At 35.8% G+C, this 26,771-nt stretch overlaps 1 protein-coding gene across 1 annotated transcript in view; it reads right to left on the minus strand.

The window, feature by feature from the left end:
* SPATA16 (spermatogenesis associated 16) overlaps positions 1 to 26,771 on the minus strand; it is a 262,641-nt gene that overhangs the window by 115,117 nt on the left and 120,753 nt on the right. The window contains exon 4 of the mRNA XM_058295332.2: positions 14,581 to 14,670. Within this exon, the coding sequence (XP_058151315.1) occupies positions 14,581 to 14,670 (90 nt within the window). The remainder of the gene's footprint in view (positions 1 to 14,580; positions 14,671 to 26,771) is intronic.

Raw genomic sequence — 26,771 nt, forward strand, 5'->3', positions numbered from 1 at the left:
AAAGAACTAAAGGATATGGAGAAAACTATGAAAGAACAATATGGGGATCACTCCAGAGAAATACTGGAATTGAAGAACACAGTAACTGAAATGAAAAACAGTTTCAACAGCAGATTGGAGGTGGCAGAAGAAAGAATCAGTGATCTTGAAGACAAGATGATGGAAATGATTCAGGCCAAGGAGCAGAAAGAAAAATGAATAAAAAAGAATGAATAGAACCTAACAACCAGTGAGACACCATGAGGTACACCAATATAAGAATTATAGGAGTCCCAGAAGGAGAAGAAAGGGAGAAAGTGGCAGAAGGCATATTCAAAGAAATATTGGCAGTATACTTCCAAAATCTAATGAAAGATATGGATATGCACATTCAGGAATCCAATGAAATCCAAATAGGACAAACTCAAAGAGAACCACACCCAGGCCCTTAGTGATAAAACTTTCCAATGCCAAGTACTAAGAGAGATTTCTGAAAACTGCAAGAGAAAAGCAACTACTTATGAAAAAGGGAATCCCAATAAGATTAAGTGTTGATTTCTCATCAGAAACCATGGAGGAAAATAGGCAGGGGGTTGAAATATTTAATGTGCTAAAAGAAAACAATAGACAAGCAAGAGTTTTATATCTGGTAAGACTTTCTTTCAAAAATAAGGAAAAGATTAAGACATTCCCAGATAAGTGAATGCTGAGGGGGTTTGTTGCCACTAGACTTGCACTACAAGCAATGCTAAAGGGAGTTCTTCAGACTGAAAGGGAAGTGTACTAGACAATGAACAAAAGACCTCTGGGAAAAGTAACCACATGGGTAATTATAAATGCCAGTAGTATTGTATTGTATTGTATGCTATGTAACTCTACTTCTCAGTTCTTATGAGTGTTAAAATTCAAATGCATAAAAGGTAATGATAAATTGATGATTTTGAATGTATAATGTACTAAGATATAATAACTTGTATTAAGTACCCCAAAAATGTGGGGGGACAAAGGGATAAAGGAACAATGTAGGTTTATGCTTTTGAAGATAAGTTGGATCAAATCAAATAAGACTGTTACATATTTAGGATGTTAAATTTTAACTCCATAGTAGCCACAAAAATACATGAAATATATATTCAGAGAGAAATGTGAAAGGATTCAAAATGACACAATACCAAAAAATCCAGTAAGTATGGGAGTAGGCATCAATGGAAGAATTGAGAGTCAAAAGAGGTGTAAAACTTACAAAGACAAAGAGAAAATGCAAAAGTATTGTATTATCAATAGTTGCTTTAAATATAAATGGATTAACACTCCAGTCAAAAGCAGAGATTGACAGTATGGATGAAGAAAACATTACCCAACTATATGCTATTGATAAAAGACTCACATTAAATTTAAAGACATAAGTAGGTTGAAAGTGAAAGGATGGAAAAAATATAACACAAAATCAGTAGTATTTTGTATACTAGGAATGAACAATCAGAAGATGAAATAAAGAAAAAATTCTATTTACAATGGCAACCAAAAGTATCAAATATCTATGACTAAATCTAAACAAGAATGTAGAGGAGTTATACACAGAAATCTACAAAATATTGCTAAAATAAAGAAAAGAAAACCTTAATAAAAGGAAAGACATTCTATGTTCATGGATTGGAAGACTAAATATTATAGATAAGTCAATTCTCCAAAAGTGATGTGCAGGTTGAACACAATCTCAATCAAAATTCCAACAGTCTTCTTTGTATAAGTGGCACCCTGGTTTGAATTTTTTTGTGAACCCTAGAAAATTATGTTCTTAAGCTAACGCATTCCTGTATGTGCAAGCCTGTTGTCTGTGGAACCTTTTGGTTAGATTCAATTAAGGGACCTTTTGATCAGATCACTTTTGATGAGATTGCTTTAGTTAAGGGTCTTTGATTAGACTGCTGGACCCGAAATGGGTCCTAATCCTTTTTACTGGAGCCCTGTATGCAAAAAGGAGAGAGCAGAGAAAGAGAGATGCCATTTTATCTTGCCAGGTGAGAGAGGACTCCAGGATTGTCTGGAGGTGCAGAGATAGAGAAACTTTGGAAGGCTGTGCAAGAGGCCAGAGGCTGGAATCAGCAGCCAAAATTGAAGTAACGAGGAGAGGGGAGACATGAACCATATGGTTGATCACCCACAGCTGAGCTTGGGGAGAATGTGAGCCTGGAGGAGAAGGCAGAGATCAGCCACCATTTTGCCTTGCCATGTGGCAGGACTCCAGGATTGCCACCTTTAGTAAGACAGCATCTCTGCTGATGCCTTGATCTGGACATTTTCTCAGACTTGGAATTGTAATCTTCTACCCTAATAAATTCCCATTATAAAAGCCAACCCATTTCTGGTATTTTGGCATTGGCAGCCTTTGGTGAACTAAGACAAATGGAAAGCCAATCATCAAATTTATTCAGAAGGATAAGAGACCCCGAATAGCCAAAGTCATCTTCAAAAAGGAGAAAAAAGAGATGGAGGAGTCATACTTCCTGATGTTAAAGATTATTACAAAGTCACAGTAATAAAAATAGCATGGTACTGGCATGAGAACACATATATACCAATGGAATCAAATCCAGAAATCAATCCTCATATTCATTGCCAACAGATTTGTTTTTAATATACTTTTTAATTTTTTAAAAAAAGATACTTAGAGTACATAAATGTTACATAAAAAATATAGGGGATTCCCATATGCCCCACTCCCTACCATTCCCACATTTTCCCACATTAACAACATCCTTCCTTAGTGTGTATATTTGTTACAAATTGATTAACACATTTTGGAACATTGCCACTAAGCATGGATTATAGTCTACATTGTAGTTTACACTCTCTCACAGTTTTGTAAGTTATTACAAAACATATAATGGCCTGTATCTGTCTTTGCAATGTCATTCAGGACAATGCCCAAGCCCTGAAAATGCCCCCAAATTACACCTATTTTTCCCTCTTCCTCCCCTCAGAACCTCCAGTGGCCACTGCCTCCACGTCAATGATAAAACCTCTTCCATTGTTAGAATCACAATAAGTCTATAGTAGAATAATCGTAAGTCTACTCTAGTCTTGAGCAAAAGATAAAGACACAACTGGGCATTTCACAAAAGAGGAAACATGATTGGCCAATAAAGATATTATAAATGCACAAAGTAATTAGTAATCAGGAAAATGAAAATGAAAATGAAGATTATGACCATAATACAATAAAACCATTTCAAAGTCACCTAAATGGTAAATATGAAGTCAGGTAATATCAAGTGTATTCTTTTGTGCAGGAGTCCATGTCTTGGCAGATAAAATTAAGCTAGAATTCTATATGTGCTACATATCAGTGGTAAAATCTTTTTACAAGCCATTTATACTCTACTTTCAGTTTCCTCATCTACAAAATTCTGAATATAACTTCTTTGCAGGGTTCTACAGAACATAGATAATGATAGTTAAGCATCTGATATAAGGTTTGGCATAAAGGAGGAGGTCATGGTTGATGTCTGTTAAAATTGACATAAATGAGGATTGTAGTATAGGGAAAAATATGAAACTTCTGCTTGGCAGAATTAATTCAGAATAAATGTATTAGGACTTTAAACATTGTTCTTCAAAGCATATAACAACAACAGTAGCAGCAGCATTAATTTATTGAGGGCTTACTATGTGCCAGGCACCGAGTTAAGTGTTTTATTATTCACTATTTCATTTAATACTTATGATTACTTTGTAAAGTAGTAGTATTATCTCCATTTTATGGTTGAAGAAATTGAAACTCAAAGAGCTTAATTAACTTGCCTAAGGTCACATATAAGTAGTTATTTGTAGCCTTGGGAATAGAACACAGGTTTCTCTGGCTTGACTGTAATTCTTTAGTATAGATGATTCTTCTTTAGCAGATAGAACCAGAAACAGAACTTTGTAATTATAAGCAATCTTCACAATTAGTGGCATCAAGATTGATTTATATGCATAATAGTGTGATGAACCAATGCCAGTATTAAAAATAACAGGACAAAGTATTTCAGTTTCTGGCCATGTGTCGTTAGGATTTTCAGTTTAGTGTTTTGTCAAAGTGTTACGGTTTTTGTCAGAAATGAAGGAAAGGAGCAGCAATTGGAATAGTGATCAGGTGGTCTGAACACTTTTCTTTCTCTGTGTAATTTGAAGTCCTGCCTGGCCATGTTGGAAGATCACACATCCTAACTCCCTTCAGGAACAATTGAAATATCACTCAGAATGGAACAGGATGTTAAAGTTCATGATACACTGATACTCAAAATTTTAAAAACCAATCGTCAGAGTCTTGCCCCGTTTGACTTCTATGTTAAGAGCAGACTTTGTAAAACATAGATGCGTAGACTGAGTGAAACAGGATCTAATATTCTTGTAGTGCAATCTCACCTCTTCACAGTACCCCCACTTAGTGATTGCTCAACTTATTCGTTTTCAATGTCAAGAAACTCATTGTCTCCTGAGGTAGCTTCACCTATCTTCCAAGAGTTTAATTGTTGACAACAACAGAAACAATGATAATAGCTCATTTTGTATTAAGAGGTTATGATGTGCCAAGTACAGTGGTAAGTGCTATACATAAATTGTCTCATTTAATTCATATAATAATTTCTGTAATATAGATGTTATTGTTATCTCCAAATTCAGGTTAAAAATCACAGATTAGATCCATTTATTATAATTTTACCATCTGTAGATTAACTTCTACTTTACTTGTAATACTTTAACATTAGAAAACAGCACAGGACTTTCAGAATTAAACTTCAGCTCCTTTGGGTTAAACATTTCCACATTTAATTGCTTCTCTGCATTCCATTATTGTAGAAAATGTGAATCAGATGGTTATCCTGATAGAAGGAGAGATGGAAGAGAAGAGAAGATCTTTACTTCTTCACAAATAAAATGTGATATCCTGGAGCCTCTATGCCTTCTCTCTTATGTAGTCTTCATTGCCCCCACCCACTTTTTTTAAAGATGAAAGGTTATGTCTAAAGCAAAGAAGAAATCTTTCTCTGTACTCTTACATAAAGTTTTGCATACCAATATTTGTGGAAACTGCGCACAGTCTAAAAACTTTGCATTTCTGAATTACTTTAGAAATGTTTAGAGTAGTGCAAATTCATAGCATATCATTCATAAGAGAAAAGTGACAAAAATATTATGATAGACATCGGTGCAGGATAGAGGAATAGATGAAGTCAATCAATATCTGTTTTTCTTCAATGAATTTTTTGGTGACCTTTTCTATAGCACAAGCTTTGGAAGAACTGTTTTTATATTTTCTCAAATATATTTATATATGATTAAGTATCCTTGTAATAACTTACTCATAATTTGGAACAAGTCTGAAAGATCCACTTTTTCTTAAGATAACAGTTACTTTTTAGCTACCTTCTGTCACTATAACCTTAAAATAAGTGTTTTTCTTATAAGATTAGACCTTTACTAGTCTGCAATTTTAAATCCACAAGACATGGCTATAAATGTGAAGCTTTATTATATGTTGACCTTCACTATTTTTCCTTGAAACAACAAACACTAAACCTCAACTAAGTACCTCAAGATTGGTGAGCTGTAGTCTTATAGTCACATGTTTGACCTCAGTCATGGCAAATGACTAAATCTATCTTTATTAATGCCATTTTTAGTAATCATAAACCAAGAAACAAAATTTTTACAATACTTAGGGTGCCTAGAGCTTTGTCATGTCGAGGGAAAAAGAAAGTCACTTAATGGTAGAATTATCATGTCCATATTCCAAAATAGAACTATATATTACTTATGACTGACTATGCCAGACCACACTGAAGCTGCTCTGGCAATGACAAATTGTTTCCAATAATGAGAAAGAAAGCCCCTTTGAGGCAGATGGCTGGTTTAAGAATAAAAATTAGCCATGAGGCTTCATTTAATCTATTTATAAGCATAATTGTTTTAATAAAAAAATCTGTGATGTATTTTTAGCATCTTACATGGTGACTGAATGAGTTTTATACTTCTAATTGCATCAGAACTAAGTTAAATAAATTCCCCTAACTACTATCATCTCTTCAGAATCACTTGTCTTAAGTCTACCTGTCAGAATATTCTCCTCCCTTGCAAGAGACATAATAATCTCATTTAAAAGCATGGAGTTCCATGACACCAAAAAAGCTGACACAGTTTCTTCTTGCTTGCTGTTGTAGTACTCCTCCTGAGTGATTGTTTATCTATAGCAACACCACTATTTAATGTTACTAGATTTCTGAACACTTCAATTTATTTTCAGATCGCTCTTTTCCCTTGGCAGATTGTGATTTATATATGCATTATTTCTAGCAGGATCAACTTTTTGCAAGTTAAAAAATATTAAAAAGTCCTGCTGGCTCTTGAGAAACCCACCTACTCCCACTTCTACTAACCTCTACTGTCTGGCTTGTCAGTGAAGATTGCCATGAATTAATTCATCTTAAAGTGCTGTGTCTTGATCTGGCCCAATAGAAATATACCACCTCACAAAAGAAAGAACGACTCTGGGATATCTTGATGTAATCTGCTCTAATTAGAGCCTGGACCTAAGTCTCTTAAATAATTCTCATTAAAAAATTGATACTTTCATGTGTCACACCTTAGGCAGAGCTGGTCATTCACTTCTAGAATTCATTTCAAGAGTAAAAGAGGGAAGTGGACTTGGCCCAATGGATAGGGCATCCATCTACCACATGGGAGGTCCATGGTTCAAACCCCAGGCCTCCTTGACCTGTGTGGAGCTGGCCCACGCACAGTGCTGATGCGTGCAAGGAGTGCCATATCACACAGGGGTGCCACCTGCGTAGGAGAGCCCCATGCACAAGGAGTGTACCCCGTAAGGAGAGCTGCCTAGTGCAAAAGAAAGTTCAGCCTGCCCAGGAATGGCACCACAGACACAGAGAGCTGACACAACAAGATGATGCAACAAAAAGAAACACAGATTCCCGTGCTGCTGATGACAACAGAAGTGGACAAAGAAGAACATGCAGCAAATGGACACAGAGAACAGACAACTGGGAGAGGGGAGGGGAGAGAAATAAATAAAAATAAATCTTTAAAAAAAAGAGTAAAATAGGTAAAGATGAGAATTAGCTATGAGGAGAAAATCCTTATGCAGCAACAAGCAAACTGATACAACTCTGGGATTTTACCAATTTTTTCATCTATTCTGAAAGGCACAAATAATGTAAAACAGCTCTGAGCTCTAGTCTGACATTTAAGGCAATATTTTAACATATTTCTAAAAGAATGAAGATAAATTTTATTTTGTTATTTAACCTATTTCTTGCTATATTATAAACATGACATGATATTAAATATGGCATTAAATAATAATATTGTAAAACAAAAGAGAGAGAAGGCTGGATTTATTTATCGCAGATTATAAAGTAATGAAAGTGACTGAACTCTTTAAAATACCTCATTTTTTCTAATGGTAAAGTATTACTGGTTTTGGATTAAAATCTCCCAAATGCTCTAATCCAAGATTTGAAATGAGAGAGTCCTATCATTGGTTGTGGGAAGCTTAGCTTTTTACCCATGAGGAATAACATTTCATGTATTCATTTAGAGCTAGAAGAGTAGATTTAGATCCAGGGTCCACATCTGACACTGTGGCCCTGGACTCTAGGTCAATTCATCAGACGATGAATTTGCTGAACAACCCTTCTGTCAAATTTATAAATATATCTATTTACTAAAAATTTTTCTATTTTAACTTTCTGAAAAATTTTAGCAAGTCCTACAGGAAGATTTGGAGTCAGAATCCAGGGGTCTGGGGCCTTTGATTTCTCTCTCTGTCCTTCAGTTTTCTTCTGTGTGGGATCCCAAGCTTTGTGTTCACAGTTCATTTTCTCTTCCCTGACTTTCTCTAGCTTTGGGAGTTAAGGCAGAAGAAAATTAAGCAGAGTTTAAAATGCTTGTATGAAATCTTCAAAACTTGTTAAAATCATCTTACTTAATGTGTATTGCTATAAATGTTATAAGTAGTTAAAAATAAATTTCACTAAATAGGTAAATTTGGTCACTTCAAAGCTGGGAAAGAACCCCCAAAATACTAAATTATTAAAAACAGAAAATGACTTTTAAAATACTGGAAAGAAATTAGTATAAGTTCTAAAACTTCCAAAATAAAATTTTGATTGTAATCATAAGAAGAAAATAGTCATAGAATATATTTAAGAACAACAGACTAATAAAAATAACTGCATGATTATTATTTGTGAGAATAAACCATTTAGCTTTTGAAAAATTGAAAATTCTTTAAAATCCAACACAACTTTAGCTGAATATATTGATGAAGAATATGTGAATATTAACTGGAATAGTCATTAAGACTATTTCTTAAAATATGTCTTTAGTAGATGTTAAAGTTGGTGAATTCTGCAAATAAGTCATTTGGCAAATTAAATTCTTTAATGAATTACATTTTTATGAATGGAACTACCTTGGCTTTCTTAAGATGACTGTGTATTTGAAAAAAGTTAAAAGTCAAGAACTTTCCTGGGAGGACTGTGGGAAGATGGCAGAGTAGGAAGCTATAGGAATCAGTCCCTCCACCAGAACAGCTATTAAATAGGCAGGGACTGTCTGAATCAACTATTTCAAACCTCTGGAGTCCAGTGAAACATTGTACTACATCTAGTGAAGAGCAGGAGGAAGAGGCTGGAAAATTATGGTAAAAACCAGTAAATTGCTCTCTCTGTGCCACACTTACTGGCATTTACTCTTCCCCCCACTCTCAAGGCAGGCAAGAATGGAGTCTGGCCCCTGGAGTACCTTGCTTGTGCCAGAGAGGGACATAAAAATCCACTCCCCAGGATCTGTGGTGAGGGGTGGGGCATGATCGCTGATCACTGCTTTTGATTAGCTGTATTGGATCCCTGGGGCACTGTGCTGAGGGCAGCCATTGTTCCATTTTGCCCAGACAAAGGCAGTGGAGGAGACTTAAAAGACACTAAGCTTCTCAGGGCTGCAGAGGCCAGGTGAAGGCTGTATTGACTGGGGAGGAACCTAATCAAGAAAACACAGTGTTGGGGAACTGTGGAAGAAGCTCTTGGGGCCCTTTTTGGCCCTTCCCTCAGCCCTGCCCCAAGGCACTGGAGTCAGCTCATGCTCTCTTTGTGAGTCCCTGGCCTTGTGCCAGCTGGGAAAGACTGCCTTGGGAAAACCCTCTTTTGACTGACCACCTCCCAGAATTTGCCTGCCAGGCAAAAGTAGCTTGAGACAATGAAAGTAGAGTAAGTAGCAATTGAGGCAAATGGCCTGGGGCAAAGGCATACTGCTTAAGTCCTGCAGTGGAAGACCCAGGAGGGGGAGAAAATCTATTTCCTCAGAAGTAGAGGGGGCATTCAGACTCCCATGAACAGGGGAACTCCTAAGGCCACAGCAACCACAAACCCAGGACAAGACACAGGTCCAGAAAAGACAGGGAAAATGCTATTTTTTACATTTACTTTGGGCTGACCTTCCTAATAGGATGGCTGAACTCTGATGGATAGCACCAGTCAATGCAAAGCCAATTTGCAAAGAGGATGTAAGGTGTGTTTTGCTTAGATTTGCTTGGTTTTGTTAGCTCTGGACACTCAAGAAAATCTCTGTCATATCAAAAGCTGGTTACAACCTAAAGAAACAAACATCTTAGGGAATAAATTTGAGTTAACATTTTCAAATATTAAAATATAGATTGTGAAACAAAATATATCAAAAGGAAATGATGGCCCATCCAAGGAAAATAATTATCCAGAAAACATCAACAAAGCAGACCAGACTGTGGACAGATCAGATGAAGACTTAAAAAAAAAAAGGAAAAAAGGAAAAAAGAACTAAAGGATATCACAGAAACAATGAATGAATAATATGAGCATCTCAATAAAGAGACAGAAAACTTTTAAAGGAACCAAAGAGAACTATTGGAGTTGAAAACCACGAGAACCGAAGTGAAAATTTCACAGGAGAGTTTCAACAGCAGATTGAACTAGCAGAAAAGAATCAGCAGCCTTGATTGAAATGAGTCAGGCTGGGGAATAGAAAGAAAAAAGAATTGTAAGAAGCAAAAATATCCTAAGAGACCTCTGGAACATCATCAAGCATACCAATATATGCATTATGGGAGTACCAGAAGAAGAAGGAAGAAAGGGGCTAAAGGAATATTCAAAGAAGTAATGACAGAGAACTTCCCAAAGTTAGCAGAAGACATGAACAGCACATCCAAGAAGCCCAGAGAACACCAAACAGGATAAACTTGAAGACAGACACAGCAGAATATGAAACTGTTAGATACAAAGAACAAGGAGAGAGTACTGAAAACTGTAAGAGAAATGCAACATGTTATATACAAAGATGCCCCAATTAGATCTGGTATCTTTCTCATCAGAAAGCAAGGAAGCAAGAAGGCAGTGGGTTGAAATACTTACAGTACTGAAAGAAAACAGATTGCTAATCAAGAATATTATATGTAGTTGGAGTTTCTTTCAAAAACGAGGGAGAGATTAAGACATTTCCATATAAGCATAAGGTGAAGGAATTCATCACCACTAGACCTGCCATATAAGAACGCTAAAGGGCGTTCTTCAGACTGAAATACATAAAAAGTGATGATAAATCAATGGTTTTGGTCATACAATGTGCAAAATATAATCTGAAATAACCATGGGAGGACAGAGGAGTACAGGAACAGTGTATGGGCATGCTATTGATGCCAAGTTTATATCAATTCAAATATGATTGTTATGGATTTAAGATTTAAATTTTAACCCCATCATAACCTCAAGGAACATATATGAAAATTATGTCCAGATAGAAATGAGAAGGGACACTATATGGCACAATACAAAAAAAAAAAATCAAATAAATATGAAAGTAGGCATTAATGGAAATATTGAGGGTCAAAAATGTATAAGACTTATAAAGACTAAATTAGCAAAAATGGCAGAAGACAGTTCTGCATTATCAATAGAAACTTTAAATAAAAATTGGTTAAACTCTCCAGTCAAAAGGCAGAGAGTAACAGAATGGATAAAAACAAAAAACAAAAAACATGCCCCAACTATATGCTGTTGACAAGTGACTCACCTTAAATTCAAAGACATTAGTAGGTTGAAAGGGAAAGTATGAAAAAATATATACCATTCAAGTAGTAAGCAAAAGTGAGCTGGGGTAGCCATACTAATAATAGATAAAATAGACTTTATGTCAAAAAGCAGTTATGAGGGAAAAGAAGGCCATTATATACTGATAAAGAAGATGTAACAATTATAAATATATATGCACTTAGTAGAGCCCCCAAATACATAAAGCAAATACTGAGAGATTTGAAGTGAGAAAGACAGTTCTACATTAATAGGAGGAGATTTTCTACACCATTTTCTATAATGGACAGAACATTAAAGAAATAGGAGTCTTGAATGATAATCCAAATCCCTATGCTTGCCACTGCCTTATGCTAGTCATTGAGCACACAGAGATGAAAGACACTGTGCTTTTCATCCCAAGCATCATCAGATCTCTTCAGAAAATATTGTTTTTGCATTTTTTTGTTTCATGTCTCTGCATATTTTTTCTTACCTTATCTTCTTTTTCATGAAAACAGTTCTAAATTGTGTGTATGCATGTGTGGTGTGTGGTGTATGTGTGTGTGTGTGTTACAAAAAGAGGGACAGACCTTCAAGGCCCTTCTATTTGACGCAGATATTTTTATATATTAAGCAGTAGAGAGATGTCAAACCACTTGTTATTTCTAGCTATGTCTCACAGAAAGCCTATACTTTGGGGGTTACAGCAATCTCAATTAAGATTTTTTTTTGTCTGAAAATGTTTTCAATTTAATCAGTGCCAACTGTCTCCTCAAGGACGACAAACATCCCTTCAGAGCTGAGAACATCATAAAACAGGTTTACTTTTATTCAGTTTACTACCATCCTGTTCTTTCTCCTTATAGGATGTCACTGAGGGGAAGATGTTGCCCTGACTGGTACATTGCTTTCAACCATAGGGAGTATCATTCCCTCCAGGCTCTCTGGTTGAGAGCCTGGGCTTTTATTTACAAGCTGTTCTGGCAATCTTCTCTGGTCTATTCACCGTCACCAGAAATTCCTTCCTCAATAGATGTGATCAGGCTTGGAAACCTTAGTCATTCCACTTTCCAGGGATTGGTTGTAAAAATCTAACTTGGACCAGATTTGGGCTGATCCACTTCATTGGATACCATAGTTTTAGGACCTCCTAAGTCACATCGTAAGATACTCTTTAATATTTGGTAGGTGCTTCTCAATCTAAGAAACATGACTATCTGGCATCCTAACGGAAATAACCTTGATGCTTTGAGTTTCCAATGAGCTTGTAAGAGGTCAACATGCTTGTAAGAGCTCTCAAACTAACCGAATCCCCAAGAGATTGATAAACATGAATGCCTTATACACTGATTTATATTTATTGATTGAAATTTGAAATTAATAATAAAAGGAATGCAAAGATATTCATGTTCAAATATCATAGCATTCTTTCCCTTTGGGAAAAAAGTGTATATTGTATGTTGAGGGCTATAAATACCAAGGAAACTACAACTGAACAACTTACACCTGACAGTATTTGTATCTGCTTCTCTGTTGGAAATTCTATACGGTCATAACCAACAACTGTCAGGATCTCTCAAGGAGGATCACCAGATCAGTCATCATATGATAATTAAATGGATATGTCTACCGGGATGGTCACAGCAGGGATATACCTGTCAGGAGTAATGGAATATTCAGAGGTAATATTACCCAATAAACACTGAAGCATTCTTAATTTTCAACTTCTCTTTGTTAATTTGTTTGTTCTAGGACTCATAAAGAATTTTTGTCACCAAATAATGCAGACAGCTTGATAACAATTAAGTTAGAGCCAATGGTATGCTAGTAACCTGGCTCTCTGGAAGACAAAAGGCCTGGATTTGTAGCATTTGCCAGTTTCTATAGTGTAAATAATTTCTCCATGGTTAATTTCTCCAGTGGTTTAACGCCTGACTCCCCAGACTCCTGAATATTTAACAGCCGGCTCTCTAGAGCATCTACAATCCACCTTCAGCACACCACTGGCAATTTTTTTTTTTACTAGTTTCAATCTACATCAGAAGTTGCATCTTATATTGATTTTTTTTAAATTTGACTCAGAAGACCCATTAATGAACCACCTCTTAAAGAAAGCTATTTTGTAGAGAACTGTTATCTGTTTAGGCTGAACCAGTTAGCTTCATTTGCAGCTAATGACCTTTTAAAAAAACCCAATTTTGAAGTATAGGATAGAAGGAAACTTACTATCATCCCTTAAATTTCCTCTCATTCACACAATTAGGAAAAGTATGTGGGCAGAAAGTGAGCTACAGGGAGAATTCAGCAGAGAAAATAAAAAGTAGCAAGAAGCCATAGTTGAGTACACAAAACACACTGGGGAAATAGTTAAGAGGAAAACAGAATGCAAAAAGCAGATTGGTAGATAAAGTCCTATTATAATTTTTTGAAAGTCAGAATTAACACAGAGGTAAATAGATGCTGTGGCATATCAGGTTTTGACTACAAAGTGAGAATGGTTGGAACTAACCCTGCAGTCCATATCTACCAATTAATTGAGTTCAGGGAACTGCTGGGACCAGCTTACACAAATGGAATTCATGTCAACTTCATGGTGTGTATTTTATGGTATCATTTTTTAATCCACTTAAATTCCTGCTTCTAATTTCAAAGAAAGGGCTGGGTCCAAATGTTCTAGAGACAGTAGACACCTGAACTTAGGCCTTCCATCCATTAGGGCAGATTTTTCCTTCGGACTGTGCCTGGAGTACATATAGAAACCACACATACTTTCTTGCTAGATTTCTGGGACAGTAAAGTGGGTGAGGAAGAAACATCATGTACCAGTATGCTGGGGGATGAGAAAATTCTTTGAGAGAATTCATCAAAGGTAGAAGTTTGGTATGATGAACTTGACCCAGGAAGAAAAAAGCCTTGCTTGGCACAGATGAGAAGAATTCTCAGTATAGCATTGAGGCTGTTTGCTCAATTCTTATATTTCCTTGGCCATATGTTTGGTCTCTTGAGATAATATTAAAGAGTTGCCTCAATAGGTTTTATTGAAATACATTGAGGTCCAAGAAGCAATACCCTAGACCACCTTGAGCAACTCCTGGTTATACCTAACTGATGCCATCTCCCTATCTGGTATCCTTTTGATGCAATTAGACTTCTCTAAAACTCAAGAGACAGTCATAGGACAATTGTTAATTACAACCAGGAACTTACTTGAGAGCAAGAGGTCAAATTCATTTCTAATCTCCCACAGAAGTTTTCCCATCATTGTCAGTGACCTCATGGTTGGAAAGTTCAAATTTTGCTAAGAGCTATGAACATGGAATGGCTTTAATTAAAGAAAAAGATAGTCAATAATTGTTGATTTGACGTTTATAAGACAATAATTCTGGTAAAATCATATTCCATGAGAGAAATGGAAAGTTCTATTATGCTATTACCAGAAGCTGAGAATAAAATTAATTTAACTTGAAATAAATCTTCACAAAAGTTATTGCAAACATACCGGGCAGCTTCTGAATATCTCTCCAGACATCTAAACACTGTTGCCTGACGAAGATGATTTCGGAAATAAGCTGGGTTCAAAACAATGCTCCTGTGAAATGATAAAAGAAATAAAGTGTTTTTAGGTTTTTAAAAGGCAATTTCCATCTATTTGGAGAAAAAAAAGAGGCTATTACAAGAAGTGTGTAGGAATGAGATCACATGTATTCAATTTTTTAAAACATATTTTTTATTTATTTTTAAAAGATACATAGATCACACAAAATGTTACATTAAAAAATATAGGAGGTTCCCATATACCCCAGTCCCCACCCTCCCCACTTTCCCCATATCAACAACTTCTTTCATTAGTGTGGTACATACATTGCAATTGATGAATATATTTTGAAGCACTGTTACATAGCATGGATTATAGTTTATATTGTAGTTTACACTCTCTTCCAGTCCATTCAGTGGGTTATGGCAGGACATATATTATCCTACATCTGTCCTCGTAACATCATTCAGGACCATTCCAACCAAGTCCCGAAATAATTTAAAAGACACCAGTAATGAGGGCCCTTTCTTCCTGTAATTGTCAGTTAGGACAAATAAACAAGCATTACTGAGGAGCTAAGTAAGTTTATATCATGAAAGCAATCTTATTTATAGCATTGTGTATCTTTAACAGACATGACAATAACTGGAAAGAATTTAAATCCAAGTTATATTACATATAAGCCATGGTGCTATTTTATTCACCTATATTTATCGATCAGACAAAAGTCTCATGTTATTTATGGTATGTCTACTTGTAATGAAGGTGGTTAGCTGCTGAATTTCATTTCAAAGAAAGGAACTTGAATTTGGGTGACATGTTCATTTGAGTCCCATAATTCGGTTCTCTGACTTCTCCCAGATAGATGATGTAGTAGAAGAGCAAAGGGGGCTGATCTTGGCCTTGACTCTTTCGATAAGTCCCTTAATTTGCTTTGGTGTTTTGTTTTCTCTTACAAGACTGGACTAAACTTTGCAAGGTTATTTTCAGCTCTACAATTTTATGATTTTTGGCAAATTTTGAGTAATTGTAAATTTTTCATTTATACAATTTTTACGCTTGCAGTTTCAGTAAACCTTACCCCTTGTATCCATTGGAATAAAAGTAACTATTACCCTGTGGATGAGATGACCAATCTGTTCTTATCTGCTATCTCTTCCTTCTCCTCCTCATCTCACAGAGTTCTGAGTCTCAATCCAAGTCCAGAGGAGAAGATAATCAGTCCCCTGCTCCATTTTCTCCTACAGGTTAACTGGTAGAATTTCCCCTCTCTTTCCTCACTGAGAGTGTACTATGACTAGGGACTGTGCAAAGCATTTGATATAATGAGTAGAACTAGACAAATGCAGGCCATAGCCACATCCCTGAATGTGGAAAGAGTCATTATTGGAAGTTTGAAGTGTAGCTTATACCAGCAGAATTAATAACATTATTGATGTAGGATACAAAATGTTACAGAATGAACACAGGATTATCAAGCAATAGTCTTGTGAGCCTGTGTTTACTAGATCACTTAGAACTAGTTCATTTTTGAAATCAGTGGTTCTTTACCTTTTATTGAGGGATTCACAGAGCTTTTTGAGACTAAGGTGAAAGATATAAACCTCTGTCCTAAAAACTGCATGGCAACACGATTGTCCAAATTTCCAGAACTCATGTGGCCCCTCAGGGCTAGTCATGGACACTAATAAAAACAACAACAGCATGCAGACTTAAAAAAAAACCTCATTTCCAGAAAGCTTGCTTATGGAAAGAAAACAGTGGACAGGGATCTGGGCTATGTGGACTCACAGAATTCTGTAGATGAAATTAATTGATTTTATAATTTAGCTCAACTTCTTCAGTTTAGAAATAAATAAAACCAGAGAGGCTAAGAGACCTGTCTAAAGTCATGTACAATGAGTAGTTGAAGGGCTGTTTCAAATTTGTCATGTTTTTCATCTTCAGCCATAATGCTTTGTGCCTTTCCTTTATTACTGCCTTTCCTATGAGAATTTCTGAATTAGCAGTGCTTGAGTTAGTGAAATTTTACAGTACTTTATGTATGATGATTTGTGCAGATGAATATTTTTTTTTAATTTTTTTATTTTTTATTGACTTTGTAATAATATTACATTAAAAATATATATGTGAGGTCCCATTCAACCCCACCCCCCCACCCCCCCTCTCCCCCCCCCCAACAACACTCGTTCCCATCATCATGACACATCCATTGGATTTGGTAAGTACATCTTTGGGCACCTCTGCACCTCATATACATTGGTTCACATCATGGCCCATACTCTCCTCTATTCCATCATGTAGGCCCTGTGAGGATTTACAATGTCCGGTGATTACCTCTGAAGCACCATCCAGGGCAGCTCCATGTCCCGAAGACGCCTCCACCTCTCATCTCTTCCTGCCTTTCCCCATACCCTTTGTCCATTATGTCCACTTTTCCCAATCCAATGCCACCTCTTCTATGTGGACACTGGATTGGTTGTGTCCATTGCACCTTTATGTCAAGAGGAGGCTCAGATTCCACCTGGATGCTGGATGCAATCCTCCCATTTTCAGTTGTAATCACTCTAGGCTCCATGGTGTGGTGGTTGTCCTTCTTCACCTCCATCTTAGCTGAGTGTGGTAAGTCCAATAAATCAGATTGTAGGTGCTGGAGTCTGTTGAGGCTCAGGATCTGGCTATCACATTGTCAGTCCAGAGATTCAAATCCCCTAAATATATCTTAAACCCCAACATTAACTGCACCTCCAGCACATTAGCATGAAAGTCTTATGAAGGGAGATCCCATCTGAGTCCAGATTCATCACACATAAACACCATTTCCAAAGAGGGGCCATCTGCCCTGGTAGTTAACCCCATCGGCCATGACCATAACTCCCATGGGTCTCTTTAGCCCTCAAAGGAACCAATCAGATGAATATATTAATCCACTAAGAACACTGATGATTTGCTTTAGTGATTTCTGATTAAAATGCTAAAAATTTAAAAACAGACAAAAACAATAGGTAAAATTATTGATAACTGGTAATAATTTATATTACTTTGGAAAAAGACTTCACTTATGAAGCATGTTTCTATATTTTGTCCCTATAAAAGTTACTGTGAAAGTATGCCAGAGTAGATAAGAGCAGAACTCTGTCTAGGGCCTGTATCTACCAACTCTTCGATCAATATTTTTTCCTTCCACATCATCACTAATGCTCCCCTCTTACTCTATAATATTCGTCCACTTATGATTATTTAGTAAATGCTGAAATATGTGATGGGACAAAGTCCTTACTAAATGAAAGTTTTTGGTCTTCGGTTTTTAGTCTCTCTTTGCCCATGATATAGTGATCTGGCACTGCTGAGCTAGCTACTCTTTTGGAAGAATCTTTCTCTGCCAGACAATTTCTTTTGGCAAAAATGGATTGGACTGAAAAAAAGAATGGCTTGGGGTAGGCTGGAAAGGTAGGGAGGGAAGGGTTTAGCTGAAGAGAATGAGTCAATATATATGCAGAATCAAGAGAGGAAATAGGAAAGCATCAAAAAATAAAAGTTTGTGGTTTTAAAAAAACATCCTATCAATGAAATCTTTGTGTAACCCAAGTTAGTAGATTTACTTCTGTTTTCTTCAAAAAGTTTGATAGTTTTAGGCTTTACATAAAGGTCTATAAACTATTTCAGTTAATTTTTAGATACGATGTGAAATAAAGACTATTTTTTTGCACATGGATCTACAATTATTCCAGAATCACTTATTGAAAAACTATCCTTTCTCTATTGAGTTACCTTGGCACATTTATCAAAAATAAATTGATTAACCATATGGGTGTCTATTTTTGTACTCTTTATTCTGGTCCATTGATTTATATGTCTATCCTTATGCCAAATCACACTGTCATGACTTTAAATAAGTCTTAAAGTCATTAGTTTAAGTCCTTCCGATTTTGTTCTTTTCCAAAATTGTTCTGGCTTTCTGAAATCCTTTGCTTTTCCATTTAAGTTTTAGAAGTTGACTTGTCAATTTCCACAAAGATACCTGCTATGATTTTAAGAAATCTATAGATCCATTTGGGAGGTATTAATTTCTTAATAATATTGAATCTTCTGATCTAGGAACATGGTACTTCTCTCTGTAACCTATCAATATTTTATGGCTTTCTGCATTGATATACAAATTTTGTTAGATTTATCCCAAAAATTTTTATATATTTTCAGTATAATTGGTAATGATTTTTAAATTTAAATTTCCAGTTGTTCGTTACTATTTTATAGAAACATGATTGGTTTTGACCTTGTATCTTATAGCATTATTAAGGTCACCTATTAGTTCTAAGAGCTTTTCCATAGATATATGTTGGGATATTCTATACACATAAGTATGTTTTCTGCAAATAAAGGCAGGCTTCTTTCTTTCTTTCTAACTTGTATGACTTTTATACTTTTTCTTTGTTTTATTTCACTGTTTAGAATCTTCAGTATGGAGTTTTATTGTTGCTGTTGTTTGTTTTTATTCTCTTAAAGTTCTCGGGGCTTTCTGTGTGTGTGCTTTTTGTTTCTCTTTATATTTTGAAATGTCTTGCCTATTATCACTGCCTTATTCTCTTTCTCTCCTTCTTCTGAGGTAGTTCCCCGTAGCAGCCAAACTCTGCCTTATATAAATTGTTGGTTTCAGGTTGGGGAGAGTTTTCTTCCCCTTTCCAATGGTGGCAGAACCCTTGTTGGCACCATTCCTGGGCCCAAAAACGGTTCCGACCTCTCCTCCAGGGCTAGAGGGTTTATGATTTACCTTTCCCTTAGTAGCAGCGGAAATTTGTCTGTGTTCTTGGGACAAAAATGTTCCCAATTCTTCCCCAGAAGCCATGGATGTCTGCCTGGCTTCTGTCAGTGAGAATGTTTGTGCTCACTTGCCCAGTGGTTGAAGGTTTTGTTTTGTATGAGGTTAGGGCTCAGGGCAGCAATTTCCTATTCAGGTGAAGATGCCTAAATCTAGTTCTCTTTATTTTGATTGGTCTTTAGCAAACTTAATTAACATTCGTTCATCCTTCTGAGACCACATCCCTCTTACGGTCCTAGTAAAGTGCTGGTATTACTTTGAATATAGTGGTATATACAAAGGATATCAGGAATATGGATTATTTTATTTCACATAAGCATGCTATCTTTATGGATAAGATAGTGATATTTATGCTGGATAATAACATCATTCAGTAGTTTACAACTAGTTGATTAACTAATCAATGATTATTGAAGTATGGTCTGAGTTATTATGAAAGAAGGAATTTAGGAAGGATGTCCTTAGCCCTTTGTGTGGACAATATTTCCATTAGTGGCTAGGAGTAAGAAATTAAAAGGATACCAATAAAATTTTCAGATGACATAAATTTTACATAATAAGAAACCAATATCACTGGTGGCAGAAACAAAATCCAAAATTATATGGACTAATTAAGGATAAAAAGCCCATGTTATAAGTTTAAAAAACAAGTTTTCAAATACAGTCATAGCTTGTGTTTGATGATGTGGACAAGGTCTGAATATTTTAAGAGTCTCCTCACAGGCTAAATGTGATGTGACAAGATGCTACAGTTACAAAAATTGTACATAACATTTTATGTTAAATGAGTAAGGAATATTTTCCAAATAAGAGGAAGTGACATTTTCACTGAATTGTGCCCTATTTAGTCTCTTGAATTCATCTATAGCTCTGAGCATCTTTGAGAATCAGCATCATTTTGAAGTATGTCTGGAGTGTCTGATGGGCATGGAGAACATAATATATGAAAAATATGAAATTAAACTGATATGTTTAGACAGTAAAATTAGATTAGTGGGAGACCTAGTAAATACTTTCAAATACAAAGACTTGCCATGTGGAAAACAGAATAATTGTCCTACAGAATACCAAATAAGGCCAGGTAAAAATGAGTCTTATGAAATTACAAATAGCTCAATTTAATATAAGGATGTACTTAATAACAGTGATGCATTAGGCCTTAAGAAGACTTTCCTTTTACTGCAAGCATTTAAGGGATATTTAGAAGGCTATGTGTCGGGAGGTATAGAAGAAATTCTGATTGAGTGGAGATTAGACTAAATGACTTTCAAGTATATTCACAAAAATTACTTCTAATACATTGTTAAGAACTGTGAAAGGTCTGAGATTTTTCCCTACATGCAAGCTAACAAGTTAGCTTGCTATAGTTTTCCAAATGCTGGTAGGAGACAAGAATCTCCAGGGTCAGAGACAAAGTACAGTTTATTACTGTATCTTTTTTTTTTTTTTGAGGTACCATGGCAGGGGATTGAACCCAGGACTCATATCTGGGAAGCTGGCACTCAACCACTGAGTCACATAGGCTTCCCTTCCAGTTTATTACTGATAATAGTAGTAGTAGCTAAAATATCAGTCTTTTTTTTTTTTAAAGATTTATTTTTTATTTATTTCTTTCCCCTTCCGCCCCCCCCCCCTCCGCCCCAAGTTGTCTGCTCTCTGTGTCCATTCGCTGTGTGTTCTTCTGTGACTGCTTCTATCATTATCAGTGGCACCGGGAATTTGTGATTCTTTTTGTTGCATCATCTTGTTGTGTCAGCTCTCCGTGTGTGCGGTGCCATTCTTGGGCAGGCTGCACTTCCGTGCTGGGCAGGTCTCCTTACAGGGCGCACTCCTTGAGCGTGGGGCTCCCATATGCGGCAGGGTACTCCTTGCGCACATCAGTACTGCGCATGGGCCAGCTCCACACAGGTCAAGGAGGCCCGGGGTTTGAACCGGGCCATGTGGTAGGCGGACACCCTATCCATTGGGCCAAGTCCGCTTTTGTCAGTCTTTTCTTATACTGGTCCCTTGGGGTCAATTCCCAGAAGGGGATTCAAAGGCGATCAGGTATCACCTTCACAGGAGGTAGGTTGCATTCCAGGAGAGGAATTCTGAGTTTAGGGAAGGTGAAACTTTTACAATAGGCTGTAATCTTTGCTTTAGAGGGACATATTATCTCCATCTTCCAAGCTGTAAACAAATTTGCCTTTTTCTCCAGAGAAAAACACTCTCTATTTCCAAGGCTGTTCACCATTTTAACATCTTTCAAAAGATAGTCTGGAACAAAGCACAGCCATAAAACATGGAGAAAGGCAGGAGACTTATGGAGAATTTCCCCCCAACATAGATAACTTTTGTTAAGGCATATAAGTTCTATTTGTTATTTTCATGCCTTTAACAAATAAAAAAGTGTTCTCAACAATGAACAAAAAATTAAAATAAAGGAAAATGTCAGGATACTGAATACTGAAGAGTGATTTTTACATTATTATCTATTTATATTCTTTAGTAGGAAGGGTTTGAGTCAGCTTATAAAATACATAGGAGATTAAATTGAAGTAAAAATAACTGAATGAGAAAAGCAGAATAAAAGTAGGGGAGTTAAAATGAAGCCTGAAGGAGGTTAGCACACAAAACATCTATCATAAGATCCTAAGAGTTTGGTTGAGATGGACTATACATTTTCCTCTAGGTTTGCTCTTAACTAATGGAAAGAGGAGCAGATAATACTTGAACAAGTCCATTGCTCCGAAGAAGAACAACTATTACTTGCAGTATAATCAGAAGGATCACCTTATCCAAAGAAGCCTGATAATGCAACAGTGTCCTCAGTACCAGACTTGCAGAATAATCAGCAAGTGTTCCATTTGGTTGCTTCTTTGAGCTTCTTTAAACAAGGAGTGTTGGTGTAACACCAAATCTCAATCTAGTAACCTAAATTCTGGGATGGGGGGAGGAATGGGAATGGAAAGGAAACTCATACAATAGTGCTAACACTGCCTAGGGATGTAGTGCTATCTCAGTGACTTTTTTTTTTAATCCCTCCCTCCCCAGTTGTCTGTTCTCTGTGTCCACCCGTTGCGCGCTCTTCCTTGTCTACTTCTGTTGTTGTCAGCGGCACAGGAATCTGTGTTTCTCTTTGTTGCTTCATCTTGTTCTGTCAGCAATCTCTGTGTGTGGCACCATTCCTGGGCAGGCTACACTTTCTTTCATGCTGGGCAGCTCTCCTTATGGGGCTCACTCCTTGCACGTGGGGCTCCCCTACGCGGGGGACACCCCTGCATGGCACGGCACTTCTTGTGCAAATCAGCACTGTACGTGGGCCAGCTTCACATGGGTCAAGGAGGCCCCAGGGTTTGAACTGCGGACACCCTAACCACTGGGCCAAGTTTGCTTCCCAGTGACTGTTTCTTATTTGGTCACTTGGGTCATTATACAAGATTGATAATTAGACCTAAAAGTTAAAATAAAGTATAACAATCCTCTGTGTATGGAGAAGAATTGAGAAATTCATATATTCACTTTAAATGTCTTCCATTGACAAGCAGACAGAAAAATAGCATGATCCAATTTAATTTACATGCGAGCAAAGGAACTATTTTATGAAATATTAGGGCATAAAATTAGAATTAAAGGCATTGGTTTCCAAAATAAGAAAATTACAGTAGATCATTGTCAAATAAAGTATATAGCTCTGCCCAAAGAGTAACAGAGTATGTTTTTATAAAAGTGTGAAAGTAAAACTTAACTTTTCAGAGAAACAACAAGAAATCATTCTCAAGCATTTATTGAGATCCCAGCATGTGCAAGTATAACAGAAAGTCTTTGAGCAGAAGTCAATCAGACAAGTATCTCAAATATCATCGCTGATGTTTTGCACCCCACATTACAATTAATTATGCATATGTGGAAATATTAAATGATACAATCATCTCAAGTGAACAATAAACACCTGATTTTTTTACATGACCAACTATCAGTGGGATAAATATTTAAAATAATTTGCTATATTATTGCAGTACTGAAAAATACATAGTCAGAAAGATGTTATATTTTCTTCTTTATGAAACTAATAATGAACTCACATCAAAGAATGATCAAGATCTGTATTTAAGTATTCTTCACTTGGGAATTTGAGTATGAGATTACCTTGTTCAGAAAAACAGAATGAGAATTAAAGGATTCAAATAAGAAATTTAATACATCATCAATACCAAGATATAGAGACCTTTAGAAAGAGGCCGCAGAGGGCTTTAAGTCTTCCATACTCATCATCAGAATTAGTGTCATCAGTTAACACGCATCAAAAGTAATTATGATACTCCTCTACTGAACCTTTAGAAATGTGCAGTAATATGCTCTTAAGCAATGCATGGAGAGCATTTCTTGTTCTTTACATGTCTCTGACATTTTTATTCTGTTAATTATACTTTATCCACTGGAGACCTGTCCATAATGGGCCGTAATGTTCACCAACATTGTTTATCTCTATATGTGCAACATTTAGCAAATGTCTGGTGCACAAGAGGCACTCAATAAATGTATATGGAATAAAGCAACATTTCAGAAGTGGTTGAATGACAGTCTTCTTCAGCCGCCAAGAAGAGAATCTAACCTTATCTAAGATTCACCAATAAACTCTACATCTGTAGTGACCTGAATATAACAAGGGCCTCTCTCTGACGTTTCTACACATATCCCAGTTGAAAGTCGGATTAACACAATCATACAATCTTGACCTGTATGTGGACATGATCAGGTATGAAAGACTGTTTCTATAATAATAGATATAATAATAGGATATAGAAATAGAGATAGATAATTACAAATGCTGGAAAAAATTTCCCAATGCAAATCATTTTTTTTTTCTAATTTGAAGCCTGAAAGAAAACATACCATGCTTTTTAAAACTATAATTGTGTCTTCCCATTTTGTTCTCCATCTGTCAAATGCCTAGATAGAGTAAACATGAAGTGGATTCCTATTTATTTTTCATTTACATTGTAATCCAAAGACTGTCCGGTGAAAGCTGTTAGTAAATCACTTGGTCAGTTCTCCCAACAAAACAGTCTTTAAGTAATACAGTATATCAACCTATCTTTTGACACTTTCATTTTTTGTTCTTGACATTTTCTCTTAAAAAATAACACAGTGTACGGCCCTATTATCTTTTCTTCAGGGTCTGTGAACCAAATACCAGCTATCAACTTTCTTGTAGAAAAGTTCTCAAGATTCAAAAGCCAAAGATGTAGATGAAAGCATAATTCATCTGTGTAACACTGAGGGGGAGGAAGGTAGAGCAGTGGAGGTGGTGGTTCAAGAACGGCATGTCAATATCACGTTTTTATATTCTCTGTATTATTGGGGTGGGATGCATTTTAGAACTGTTGCTTTGAAAAGTACAATTAATAAATTCCCTTCTGTTCTGACCTACCAGAAATTACTTATGATTCATTCAGTGACAATTATTGAATGTCATCCGTGTTCCAGACACTGTACAGCTTCTAAAGAAAAGAGCCAGAAAGGTAAATATGTATTTAAACTAACATTTTGAGTAGCTCTTTTGTATAGAAATAAATGTCTGCCTGCGTCCTATGTTTTTTTTTTTAACATTTCCTTCAACTGGCAGTTAGGCATAAATCTTTAAAGTGTACTGAAATAAATTATAGTGTTTTCTGCTCTATAGATTCATGAGATAATGGAGTGAAATACTTATTTCTTTCAGGATCTGAGAATTAGAGAGATTCTCAAGTAAATCAATATAGAAAAAATCAAAACCATTTGTATATATTCATATATTGTAGTTGCTCATATTAACATCATGATATTTTGGTTTGGGAACTAAGAAATGACATCCAGATAATATTGTACCTCTTATAAACAACCTGTATTGCCTATATCAAAGAGAAAGTATGAATGTAACTCTTATGCTTTAGGAAGCATTAACACTTGTCTGTGTGTTTCCTGTTTAATTAACACAATTAGTAGGGCTGTATGACAATGTCCATCTCAGCTAAACCCTGGGATTATATATCATAGTTTGCAAGTTTAAACCAGAGTTTGAACTGAATATGTACTTTGATATGGGAAACATTCTCAAAGGTGGATTCAGCATCTAGCTATGGACCAAATTATCATTTCTTAAAGTGATTCAAATTAAGGAAGTCTAATAATTACGGGTAGTATAAATGAGAATGGTTTCTCTTTGAAATACATTAGGGGATTTTCTAAGTTTATTAATATTAAAAAAAACTTTATTTTGAAATAATTTCAAACTTACAGGAAAGTTGCAAAAATAATATAAAAATAATACCTAGAACTCCAATATATCCCCAACCCAGATACATATTTGTCAATTTTTAACATTTTGCCACATTTCCTTTGCTATATCATTCTATGTATGTATGTATGAATCTATTATATCTCTCTATATATCTATCTATCATGTATTATCTTCTTTCTCCTTTCTAAATGTTTGAGAGTAGATTGCATTCACCATGCTTCTTTAACACTTAATACTTTTATTCCCTAAGAACAAGCATTTTCACTTATGTAACCTCACTAAGTAGAGTTATCAAGTTCAATAAATTTCACATCGATATAAAGCATATACTCTACAGTCTAATTTTTTAAATTGTCTTAATAATGCCCTTTTGGGCATTTTCTCCTCCATTATTAAATCCAGTCTAAGATCATGTATTGCATTTAACCATTATTGTCTCTTTGGTCTCTCTGTTTTAAAAAATTATAATAACACATATGCAACTTAAAATTTCCCATCTCAGTCACTCCCAAGCAAATAATTCTTTGGCATTAATTACATTCACAATGTACATGAACATTATCCATTGCTGAAACATTTTCTATCACCTCAAACTAAAACACTGCACCCATTATTAATTCTTTCTTTATTGATAAAGATGACTAAATTTTCCATTTTGACATCTTGTCCTGTTTGGCTCAACATATAGACTCTGACTTGTACCATATGAAGTGTCATAGCATATTACTTTGGAAAGAATATAATCTTTTTCTTAGAAGTGCTGCCATTTCTATAACTATAATGAAAACAGCATTTATTTTGTTTCTTTTGTTTAGAAAACTATGTTAGATACTAAGGGACCAACCCCTACATACAAGTACTAACACAAGTGTGAAAAACGATAAGAATACATATATAAGTTGGAATAAACAAATAGAAATGCAAACCAGAGTTAAATTGTAGGATGTATTATGGGAAAAGACAACAGGTTTGGGGAAGGGATCTGCAATGACTGGCAAAAGTGGAACTAGGAAGGAACTAATTTGAAAAGAATTCCAGGAGGAAATGAGTTGCATTTTGACATAGTCAAATTTA

The sequence above is a fragment of the Dasypus novemcinctus genome, chromosome 4, assembly GCF_030445035.2.
Source record: "Dasypus novemcinctus isolate mDasNov1 chromosome 4, mDasNov1.1.hap2, whole genome shotgun sequence".
In the NCBI taxonomy this organism is placed as follows: Eukaryota; Metazoa; Chordata; class Mammalia; order Cingulata; family Dasypodidae; genus Dasypus; species Dasypus novemcinctus.